Raw genomic sequence first — 12,262 nt, forward strand, 5'->3', positions numbered from 1 at the left:
ACAGCTCGAACATGCTTTCAAAGCGACCTCGGCGTCAGGTTGCGAATATCACTGGCGAGCACTAGATGTGATATGATTGATGAGTTAAGGGGATACATGTTGACGAGGTCATGATATAAATGCATTGTAATAGTTCTCTATAAAAGCTCATTGTGTCTCTTCGCACATTTTAGACATTGTTGCCATTATCGTCGGAAGGGTTCAGATGAAGTCCGCTATTTTGACATAGACCGACACTGACATTTCATATTTCAATGGTATGTATCTTTGCAACAAGGCCAATCGCGTTGCTTGACCACTAGAGCCTATCATTAAATCGCACCTGCAACAGAATACTGACGTAATAGCATCCCGCGAAGTTACTATTTATAGCTCACAAGGTCATTTGCATAAGATATTGATGACGTTTAGTCACGTGACAGTCGGACATCGACACTTATTTCTACGCATTTGAGCTTATTTCAAAGTCAATTATCTTTGACCCTGCATTGTTTTTAGCATGAATGATACCATAGAGTCAGAGAGAAAAATATTCAGAACAATTATGTAGTATTTCCAACACTCGGACATGTGCCAGATTGAATCTAACTGCCCTAGTTAGAAAGCCTGAATCCATTACGAAACCGCATGATTGTCCGACATTGCCTGTAATTCAGCGATGGGGAAATAGAGGGCAGCAGCTGCAGTGACGTCATCTTCGCGGAATGCTATTCGATCACGTTTCAACACCCTTGACTGATTTAGGCGTTTCTTCCGGCGTCCACTGCCATTTCAAACATTAGTAACACCCCGAGCATCCTAAGCTTCAGGGCCTTTTCACTTGGTACTCGGTGAGAAGATGAGTATCCAACTGACCCTGGCCCAACTGGGATGCGAGGAGTGCCACACGTGTAGCAAGAGCCAGTCCAGGCTACCATGTTCACCAAAAAAACGTTTCAGTTCAACTGCCCCTTGGCCCATAACATTTTTGTTCATCCCGCCGAGACTGAGAAATGGAAGGCGAACATTTTCTATCCGGAGGCCCTGGAGTTTAGAGATGCGTTGCTATAATATCGCAAAAACTCTAACAGTTGCGTTCCTGGAGATATAGCTGTCTTATTCTACTAAATATTTACTTTATTTTATCTCAAACAGTTTGCTTCTTCTGTGGCTCAGAAGGGCTCCGAGCTCTGATTGCAGACGCTTGAAAGTTAGGCAAAGGTAATAAAGTAAATAAGTTGTAAGACAAGTTATGATATTATACTCGGCGTTTACAGGGTGATAACAGTGCCACTTTATGATTTATGCCTTGCTTCGATCAGAAACCCTTCTTCTTTTGCGTACTCGGTCTAAAATGTACACTTGCAGTCCTTTTTGAGGGGTATAAGGAGTGCATTACACCCCTCTAAATTCATTTGAGAACAGATTCGGGCGAGTTTATTGCCCGTAGCCCGGTTTATTTATTCGACTGAGCACCGTGGTCATGCCGTATGATGCTAAATAAAGTTTAACCACCTGACCGTTTAAGTTGGGAAATTTTCATAGCAAACATTTTCAGACATTGGGTGATATGAATAAAGACCAGCAAATGCTTTTATCTAAAACTCCATGTACATTTACACTACACCTTTCTGTACAAAATTGAAGTAAAAGCATATGCTAGACTTTATTCATATCAGCCATTATCTCCAACAATATTTAGAGAAGTTAACTTCAGAATCAGGAACTTCTAACGCCAGGAATTGAACCTGCCGATAGATCTTGTTACATTTTAATATCTTCCCTGAAAGCACCTCACCTTTGGAACATCTGGCTCTGCTCTTGGTTACCAGTTATTAGTCACAGTGTCGGAAGGTTCCAACAATTTCTGCTGCAAGTCGCAGATCTTTTCGATTAACCGCGACGATCAAAGGAAAACGTTCATCAGCACCTTATCATTTCTTCTAGTTGCCGGCACCCTCGGCCCAAATTAAGTCTAAAGTATATGCAGGGCTGAAAATGTACAGCTGAAGATATGCCCCATTTTCTAGTCAGCATGCCTGACGGGACCTGCAGGCTCAGTATCATAAGATTATAACCCCCACTTCATTGACTCCTTTATTCAAGCTTTAGATCTGACCTGAAAACAAAAACAAGACCTTATTGGCCTACCATCGTTTCCGGACCGTCTACAAAAGCTAGTCTTGCAGACAATTTGACATGAAACTATCTTTAGCAACGCCTGGATAAGATACACAGCTCTCGGTGTGATGTGCCCAGCGGGTAAAATGTACTATTGGCCTACCATCGTTTCCGGACCGTCTTCAAAAGCTAGTCTTGCAGACAATTTGACATGAAACTATCTTTAGCAACGCCTGGATAAGATACACAGCTCTCGGTGTGATGTGCCCAGCGGGTAAAATGTACTATTGGCCTACCATCGTTTCCGGACCGTCTTCAAAAGCTAGTCTTGCAGACAATTTGACATGAAACTATCTTTAGCAACGCCTGGATAAGATACACAGCTCTCGGTGTGATGTGCCCAGCGGGTAAAATGTTCCCGGTTGTAGCAGTTTTATCTACCTGCAGTCATTCAAGTAGGTTTTAGCAAACATCGCGTCTGCTCTTTCAGATGTACAGCTTGTGTTAACGCTTCATGTGGGATAAGGACAGGAAAAAATCAATAAAAAATTAAGTATCATTTTGTTCGATTATGGTCATGCAGAGCTCTCGAAAAGTTGTAATGTTCATCAATATTTTCATCTGTGCACCACGAGACTTCATAAGATTAAAGTTTTTTTCCAAATCAACAAACATTCTGATCACGAGGGACGTGAGAGAGCCGAATCGACAGTAAAATGGGTTTAACCGTTTTTTAATCGGTTTCTAAACACCTTCTTTGCAATGATGTCAGTTTCATAAAGATAGCATGGGGTATGGGGAGAGGGTATGAATGATAAGTGAATAGGCCTCTATAGAAACGCATAGACTTGGCTTACATAAGTCATCCAGGGCAGGAACCACCCTTGAATTGCATTCCGAGTGTCATCGTGTTGGTCACTGTTGAGTCCCAGACGCCGTTGCAACGAGCCAAGGGAACAAGAGCGAACTTCCACCGCAACAGGCTGTGCGAGGAAAATGACTATGGAATGGGCACTCTCAAAATTCCAAGAGGAGAAACTTCAGTCGATGTTTTCCTTCTTTGGTAGGTACACCAATATTTCCGAAATCTCAGTAGAAGAAATAACTTCTTGAATAAAATAGCCATTTTGAAATCAAAATATTTACAAACTCACCCAAGTATTTACAAATTCCACAGGCAACTGGAGTTTACTATGATACAAAAGTAATTTTCAAAATCTTCAAAATAGTCATGCACAACTTCAAGTAGTCTGTTTGAACAAGATTGTCTTGGTGAACTCCAGTTGTCTGTGGAAAGAATGATAACAAAATGGCTGTACACGTATGCATTTTCACAAACCGTCTGATATTTCGCTTTGTTTTAGTTCAGAGTGAGATTGGCGTCGAAGAGGAGAAATTCAACGAACTTCGCTGGAAAGTTTTATATAAGGTAAGTGTTGGGTTTGAAATCGATAGTTGGAGGAATATTGCAACATAAAGGTGAGGTTTTCAACGTTTTTTTAGGAAATGGTAACTTTGTACCATATCAGTCAGTGGAAGTTACCATTGTGAACCCACAACAAACCAATGGCAAACAAAAGACGGCGTGATCGCATTCCACGATCCCATCTCAGTCCTTTGCTCGGCGGCTAGGCTGCGCTGCCAGTGCCCTGTCAGTGCCCGGTCGCGCTGCCCGACAAGATTGTTCCCCGCTCGGCTTGTGGCTGTAACAGAAATATTTACGTTTAGAACATTCTCGACTTCACCGGCTGGACCGAGGAATCGACAGAAGCGAAGCGATGCAAGGGCGTGATCGAGTGTTTCTTTAAGTCGATGGTGGAGAAGTGCAACTTTCTACTCCAAGCGGATAAAGAAGAAAAAATTACAGACTTGTCCTCAGGTAGAATTTCAATAACATGTACAATACGTGGTTCTATTGGTCTTCACTTTCTGTCTGGACACAAGGCCTGATTCAAATTGACCTGGTGAGACATTGGGTGATATGAATAAAGACTAGTAAATGCTTTTACTTCAGTTTTGTACAGAAAGGCCTAGTGTAAATGTACATGGGGTTTTCAGTAAAAGCAATTGCTAGTCTTTATTCATATCACCCATTGAGTCCATATCAAACACTGCACATTAGAATTAAATGTTTAACTAGAGACAAGAATTTTTTCATCAACAAGGGTATGCCGACATTAACTGGGCCTTGGTACAAGGGGGTAGGTTTTCTCAATCTCATACTTGCATCTTTATTCTCTTTCATTTATATTCCATACCACTAGAGAACTGGTTCCGTACGTGGTCGCACCTGCTGCGCGGCAAGAAGGTGATGGACGGATTGCCAATCTGGGTGACGGTCCTACCTAAGATCCTCCTGGAAATCATCGACAGAGATGGTAAGTTAAGACAGAAAACACTGACTGATATCTGCCTAGCTAGAGGACGTCAGCTAGAAACTTCTTTCTCTACGGTCTTCATGTTTTTAGCAAAAGGAAAATGCATGTATGTACTCTACATAACGTTTAGAAACTCCATGGCCGGTAAACATCGTCTCGTTAACGCGATTTTGTAATACTAGTATATATATTTCAGGAGATGGCGTGATCAGTTTCGACGAATTGAAGAGGTTTTACCAACAACTTCTCCCGAAGACCAAGAATGTTCAAGAAAGTATGATGCTTTCAGCCTTTAACCAAATGACTGATGTAAGTTCTAGTCCAGCATTCGGCAACAGACGCACACCATGATAGAAATTATCCATTTATGAGCTGACGGAGTCCAACCTACATGTATATTGTACCTTTTGTAGTGGGACGTGCCAGGCCGATCGTCGTCTTGTGTGGCGTCCCAAATCATTTTCTCTTCTTTTTAGAAAGGGACCTATCACCTGGACATCGACACTGTAGAACTGCTCTTCTCCAACTTCCTCATCGGACAGACACCCTTCGCTCCGGGGAAATACTTGTTCGGGTGTTACGGCACGGACGCTTCAACAACGCCAAAGGTAAGTCTTTCAAATAAGACTCCGAGGCTCCATGCATCTGGCATGTCTGGTGTCTATGCCAGGGCAAGTAAAGACCCCACCAAGTGAGAAACATGATCAGCTTGCATGGACTCTCCCCTCCTTGGGCCAAAGGCCCTGGGCACAATGGTCAGTGTAATGACCGCGTCCCAGTATATGCAAGAAAGAAGAAAATAGCTTTAACATGTCATGGTTCCATCTTTCAGATCAAGATTCTTCAAGATTTCAACGAGGAGGTTGACGAACTAGACTCTACTTCGCCGCGCAAGGCCCTGAGCCCGACAACGAGGCTGAAACGTTCAGAGGTACCAAGACCAAGGCGGAATTCCCTTCCGACAGGACTACTTGTTGGGAGTTAGAGGTCACGCCTGTGATCGCGTATGGCACAAGGACTTAGCATCACTATTTTGGCCAGAACTTGAAATCCTAACGTAATTAGAACTCGACCTTCAAAATTAAATTATGGGACGCTGTTCTCTCTGGAAATCAAAGAACAGACACCCACCCTCACATTGTTCGGTAAAGTAAAAATTTGTGGCAATTATAGCTGATACCATCTGCAATGGAACATAACTAGCTCGATACCACAGGAATTTGAGGCAAAAAGCCACAGGGCATTTTTAATTCGGCAATTACGAAATATAAATAAGAGGATCAGTTGTTCTCTTATCAGCCAATTAACTCACGACATGTCTCAAATCCCAGTGTTCGATATCGCAGAAGTAGGTGGTCACACTTCACAGAACGCATTGTACAATACGCCTATTTCATTTTAAGACCTGCCTAACACGATTTTGAACAATGGGATAGGCGTTCGCGTTGGCGTTGCTTTGTGAAAACTCCCTATCAAATCGCAACGCCAACGCCAACGCCGACACGATCGTCCATCCTCAGAGGTATTCAAACAGGACCGCGTGCGTCCTCGAAATCTCAATACGATTCCAAACCCGCAATCAAATATGAATTGTATTAGTCTATTTCTAAACATTTGATTGGAATTATTCGGATCAAAGGAATATCAACGCGACACGAACCAGTAGCGAATATTTAACACACAATTATCTCTTTCGATCACGATTCCAAATAGTTTACACGGGACATCAGCTAATGCTAATGGCTTTTAATCATCATTATGGCTGACTAATAGACGATAGACGATAGACGATAAACCAAAAATGATGGCATGGGGGTTGAAAGTATTGCATGTGTTTATCATTTTTAACTCCGTCGCATGCACAGCACAAATACAACGACAGAAATCTGACCAATCAGAGGCATCATTGATGCCGTCATCGGAGAGAATGTCCCGACATCGGATGCATGAGGACGAAAACTGGTGTGTTTGGGATTTAGCAACAGAGGAGGTTGCGAGAAACTTGCCAACGTTTAGCAAGTATCGGGTTGGAGAGGTTATGACAAGATCGGTCTCAAAGCGAAGGAAATTCCTGTTTATACAAAGATAAAGCGAGGCCAGGAATATCAGTCCAGTATCTATGATTGAATCTCGAATTCGCTATCACATTAGGTAAGTAGCCGACACGGCAAATCTTTTGCTTGGAACTTTTAATCAGGTTGTGAAGTTGTAGCAATTTTGCATATTATAAACTCATAACTAGTTGTAGGTAAGTTTTGAAAATACTAGTAAACGTGTTGATATGGGATGGGCCACCGGGTAATTATAGGATAGTACATGTACATTGTATATAGGCGTACACACCCACGAACATTGGCAGTTAACAGGACACATGTGACCCTCTACAGCAAAATGAGTCGCATGTCGCTTCGAGCTTGACAGGTTGAGGCGGACTGGTTGTTCATTTCACTATAGTCTGCCTTTTGTGAAATCTGAGTGTATCAATTTCTTCTATTATGTCCTGGTGTCATTTTAGGCTCATCTTCTGTGCGACATGCGACCCATTTTGCTGTGGTGGCTCACATATACGTGTATTTCACAATCGCACAAGAATCCACACAAATGATTGGTGGATAATATTTGCAAGGTCACCCGGCCTTGATGATGGTCAATGAGTAAATATCATAGATTCTCATCGAAGGAGCTGACAAACATCAATTTCTTGCGACAATATTTGCCCCAAGCTCGAGGTTTTAGTTCCTGCCGCTCAGGGTGATGACCAACAGTGCCTTTGATTGCACAATGCGCAGATACATGTATGACCAAGGATGGTCAAAAGCGTTACTGATATTTTCTCATTTTGTCACATATCTACTTTTCCATGATCATGCTCAAAATCAGCACGATCATGCTCATAATCAGCATGATCAACAGTATTTTGCTTGCGCAGACACACGACCCAAACGAGATAAAATCGTGACAGATATATTTTTTAGTCGATCACGTTCTGCGATCTCTCATGATCAACGTGATTGAGTAGTGTACTTGCGCAGATGACCAAGAGTAGTCAAATCAAACAGATATTATCTCACTTTATCAGGTACTACTTTACCATTAACACACGCATGATCAACAGTACTTTTGATGCATTGCACAGATACATAAGATGACCAAATGCCAGTCAAAGGCGAGACATCTATTTTCTCAGTTCAACACTTATCTAAAGCCATTTTAATACACTAACATGATACATTTGTTCATTTGATATTTTCATTTGATATCCCAACACCATACATGTGGAATTACTTCGCCTTTACAGCTCCAATTCTATCTATGTAGCGGAGCATGTTGTATCATGTTTCCGATCACAAAAGGTAATTATATTTCGTCAGAGTATGTACAAAAGTACACCAAAAGGTAGCTATTTCCGATTTGCAAAGAACCGAGAAAAGAAGGTCATCAGAGCACTTATTCTATAAACATACACCAATTGTCATTTTACTTTACTTTCCAGACCGATGCCACCGAAGACGAATTCCGGAAGAGAGAAAGGCATCGCGGCGCTCGGGCGAATTGACCAGAGGATTTTATACTAACTCATTCTTCGTATTTGGGCATTGTCATTTCAAGCAAATATTGCGATATCCTGTGACGCTGTTATCAGAGCGCAATGACAATGGCCGAAACCTATAGTTTGGGTATTAGCAACACAGTCACACAGCTTTTGACAGCCCTCACCAACAGCACTTCCGTTCCTCTTCAGGCAAATCGCCGAATCATTGAATTGAAGAAGATCACAGGTTTCGTCCAAGTTTACGTTGACTTAGTCATTGTATGTGTCGGACTTCTCGGTAACATTTTCTCCATCATTGTCTTTTCGAGATGCAGGAGAAAGGATGCAGCGAGCATTTTTTATTTGACCTTTCTTGCTATAAGCGACAGCGGAAATCTCGTAATGTATGTTGTTGCGTATTGGAGCGCGTATGGCTTGAAGGAACTATCATCTGGAGACATAGTTTTCAATATGATGACGTTTTCAACAATAACTTGCAAATTATTCAGTTATTTACTCGACGTTTTCGCCTTCTCGTCTGCCTGGACCATAATTGTCTTCAGTTTGGAGCGCGTTGTTGCCGTATGGTGGCCATTAAAAACATCATCTCTGCTGACGCCATCGAGACGAAGGACGGCCATCTTAGTTTTGGTGGCGGTTGCGCTGGTTTCGAACATCCCAGTTCTCGTTTTCTCAGAAATATTCGAAGAGAAAGGATTCACGAAATGTTTTTACAACCTCAACGGATTCAGCGGTGACGGGAAGTTTTTATTCGTATTTTTCTTTTTGACCACAAAGAACTACGCTCTTCCTTGTCTCCTGATTCTAACTCTTAACTCGGTGTTAGTGGTCGGAATAGTGAAATCAAAAAGGTCCGTTGTTCGAACGAGTTACTCAAAATCAAAAATTGAAGCTAAGGAAATGAGATGCGTTATAAACCTTCTCATTGTCTCTACAGTCTTCATTCTCTTAAACATCCCCTACGTCACGTTATGGACTTATTACAATTATGAAAACTTCATCCACGGTTTGGAGAGAAAGTCCAAAGACGATGTTGACATGTTACACGGAATAGGAACGTTTGTTATATCTTTGACCATGATTAACTACAGCATAAATTTCATAATATATTCGAAGTCGCTTGATTACTATCGCCATGAAGGGAGGAAGATTCTTCAGAGTCTACTATGCTGTTGCAGGCACACTGCTGGCTCTGGTGCGGAGGAATCTGTTTTCTGTTCGAACGAGAGTTCGCGAATGACCACATCAACGTCAGGAAGTAGGCAACACATTCATACTATAAGTGTTGACAAGATGTGATAGTACTAATCAGCTTATTTGGTATTTGCCGTGTCTCTGCCACATTAGGCATTTTTCGCAAGCCTTCCGAGCAACAAACTAAGAAGTTCTGCGAAATTTTGTCCATTGTTTCATGATCGACCAGTTTCAACATATCCGAACGGGTTGGGATTGACTGTATTTTTTGCAACAGACGTTTTGAAAATCAATGTCCACCATCTTTAATTTTCAAAACGTACATGTAACGACGTCTTTTCTGGGATACCCCAACGTCACTGAAGTGACGGTTATAAAAATGCCTGCCAATCTTGTGTTTTCGGCAGGATTTCTGACGGCTTTCGCCGAACACACAAGGTTGGTTGGCGGTAGAGATTACCTCTGTAGTGTATTCACCATACAAATAGTCTACGTGACAAACCTATCGACCTCAGGACATTCCAGAAAACTCGTATCCCTTTTACATCTAGGGCTTTCTGTTTTGATCCCGGTGTAATGTTTTTGAGTGTTTCTGTTTTTGAGTGTTTCCCCTCATTGTTTGGGAACGCTCAAAAATAGATTGACAAGTTTTTCTGTGTATCCCCCCTATTGAAAAGTCGTGGTCTCTCTAGCTGCCTATTGTTTGGAAACACTGACACATGGGAAACAACCACAGATGTTACACCGGGCTTCCAGCTTCCGGTGTCTCCCTCTAGAATTAAACTGTCGGTCAGTTGTAACGATTTTACGATAAAAAACAATTAACCAGTCAATATGATGAGCAACACTCATATGGAAGAGGAGCTAAATTAATTTAACGCCGCTAGTCATCAGGACTTGCTACTCAGAACTAGGTACTCTGTGCCAATGCAAACTATGAGAATATTAAAATTATTAGTCACACGTTTTTGTCATTTTACATTTCCCCTCACACTGACACGTTTGATATAATTGAAATCCAATGCCATAGAATTACGAGCAGTTCTAAAACTTTTTCTCTGTATTCGCGGAAAGAGCTTTAGTTTCTCGTATTCGGATTTCAACACACGAACGAAGGAAAGATATACAACCCAACCTCTCAACTTTTATTACACCATTGAGTACACAGTCAGCATGCAGCGCACTCAACGTTAACCATGAGCATGAGCAACTGACCACTTGTTATTGAACAGTGACGTTACAGAAGGTTTAGTGCAGTTTACCTCGGTTACTCTCGCTCCTGAAAGTCGAGGATGTGGTGAAAACGGATTTTGATAGTTCGAACCTCGAGCAGTATATGCCTGTAGGTAATTTTAGTTTCTCTGAGTCTTACTACAAGTTAACTTTTTTTAAATCGATGTGTGGCGATCTCAATATCCAACAAGCGACCGCAAAACCTCCTTGGAGGAGACGTCGATTGACCTGGCAACGCCAGTCTCAGCCCAAAAGGTCTTGCAGTCGGAATGGTATACAATATACGTGTACATGTACAAGCACTCCTTACAAAGTGGCAGCCATGAATGGAGGCAGCACGCGACGGGCTCCTAACAGAGTTGAATCAGAGTTCTATGTTGCATCGAGAGCAAGAGAGGTTGAAGGGGCAACCAGCACTGAGTTTTTGACCACCGAAGCTTGATTTCGGGCACAAAAAATTGAAATATCAGAAGACGAATTTTGACATTGACAGACACATGGCCCGGCCGACACCGGAGACAATTCAGACGCTTATTCACTGATTGGGCCTATCAAGCCAATATTACATTTATTACTTATTCTGAGGCAGGTCAATGGCTACTATTACAGACGGCTATCATTTGAACACTGGTGGTCGTGAGTTCACACAAATCCTGAGTGTCGTCGCAGACGGCACAACCGTCGGTCCTCATGCCTCTCGCGCTATCATTGAATTGAAGAAGATCACAGGTTTCATTCAGGTCTATGTTGACTTAGTCATTGTTTGCGTCGGACTATTTGGAAACATTTTCTCCATCATCGTGTTTTCGAGATGCAAGAAAAAAGATGCAGCGAGCATTTTTTATTTGACCTTTCTTGCTGTAAGCGACAGCGGAAATCTCCTCATGTATGTTGTTGCGTTTTGGAGTGGTAATGGCCTAAAGGAACTATCATCTGGCGACATAGTTTTCAAAATGATGACGTTTTCAACAATAACTTGCAAGTTATTCATTTATTTGATAGATGTTTTCGCCTTCTCGTCTGCGTGGACCATAATCGTTTTTAGCATGGAGCGCGTGGTTGCTGTATGGTGGCCATTAAAAACATCATCTCTCCTGACGTCATTCAGACGAAGGACGGCCATCTTGGTTTTGGTGGCGGTTGCGCTGGTTTCGAACATCCCTGTTCTCGTTTTCTCAGAAATATTCGAAGAGAAAGGATTCACGAAATGTTTTTACCGCCTCGACGGATTCAGTGGTGACTGGAAGTTTTTATTCGTATTTTTCTTTTTGACCACAAAGAACTACGCTCTTCCTTGTCTCCTGATTCTAACCCTAAACTCAGTCTTAGTGGTCGGCATAGTAAAGCCCAAAGGCAAAGGGGCCGCTGTTCGGACGAGTAACTCAAAAATTGAAGCTATGGAAATGAGATGCGTTATAAACCTTCTCATTATCTCTACAATCTTCATTCTCTTTAACATCCCATTTGTTACGTTATGGACTTATTACAATTATGAAAACTTCATCCACGGCTTGGCAAGACAGTCAAGAGACGAAGTTGACATGTTGCACGGAATCGGCGCATTTGTTGTATCCTTGACCATGATCAACTACAGTATGAACTTCATAATATATTCAAAGTCGCTTGATTACTATCGCAATGAAGGGAGGAAGATTCTTCAGAGTCTACTATGCTGCTGCAGGCACACTGCTGGCTCTGGTGCGGAGGAATCTGTTCTCAGTTTGAACGAGAGTCCACGAATGACCATGACATTAACGTCAGAAAATCTGCCACGCAAACAGACTGCAAATTTTAAAAATACTTG

The 12,262-nt window shown here is 42.0% G+C and overlaps 1 protein-coding gene across 1 annotated transcript; it reads left to right on the forward strand.

Moving 5' to 3' along the window:
- The first annotated feature begins 3,033 nt into the window (after positions 1-3,033).
- Positions 3,034-6,287, forward strand: LOC135494930 (uncharacterized). The gene is made up of 7 exons (XM_064783274.1): positions 3,034-3,163; positions 3,465-3,529; positions 3,829-3,979; positions 4,365-4,478; positions 4,675-4,787; positions 4,955-5,086; positions 5,311-6,287. Exons 1-7 carry the CDS (start codon positions 3,097-3,099, stop codon positions 5,461-5,463), a joined length of 795 nt encoding a protein of 264 aa, XP_064639344.1. The 5' UTR covers positions 3,034-3,096; the 3' UTR covers positions 5,464-6,287.
- The last annotated feature ends 5,975 nt before the right edge of the window (positions 6,288-12,262 follow it).

The sequence above is a fragment of the Lineus longissimus genome, chromosome 10, assembly GCF_910592395.1.
Source record: "Lineus longissimus chromosome 10, tnLinLong1.2, whole genome shotgun sequence".
NCBI classification, from domain to species: Eukaryota; Metazoa; Nemertea; class Pilidiophora; order Heteronemertea; family Lineidae; genus Lineus; species Lineus longissimus.

Coding starts and splice junctions, on each gene's coding strand:
- LOC135494930 (XM_064783274.1), top strand. CDS start 3,097: ATGACTATGGAATGGGCACTCTCAAAATTCCAAGAGGAGAAACTTCAG. Junction 3,164..3,464: donor GTCGATGTTTTCCTTCTTTG/GTAGGTACACCA, acceptor GCTTTGTTTTAG/TTCAGAGTGAGATTGGCGTC. Junction 4,788..4,954: donor CCTTTAACCAAATGACTGAT/GTAAGTTCTAGT, acceptor TCTTCTTTTTAG/AAAGGGACCTATCACCTGGA.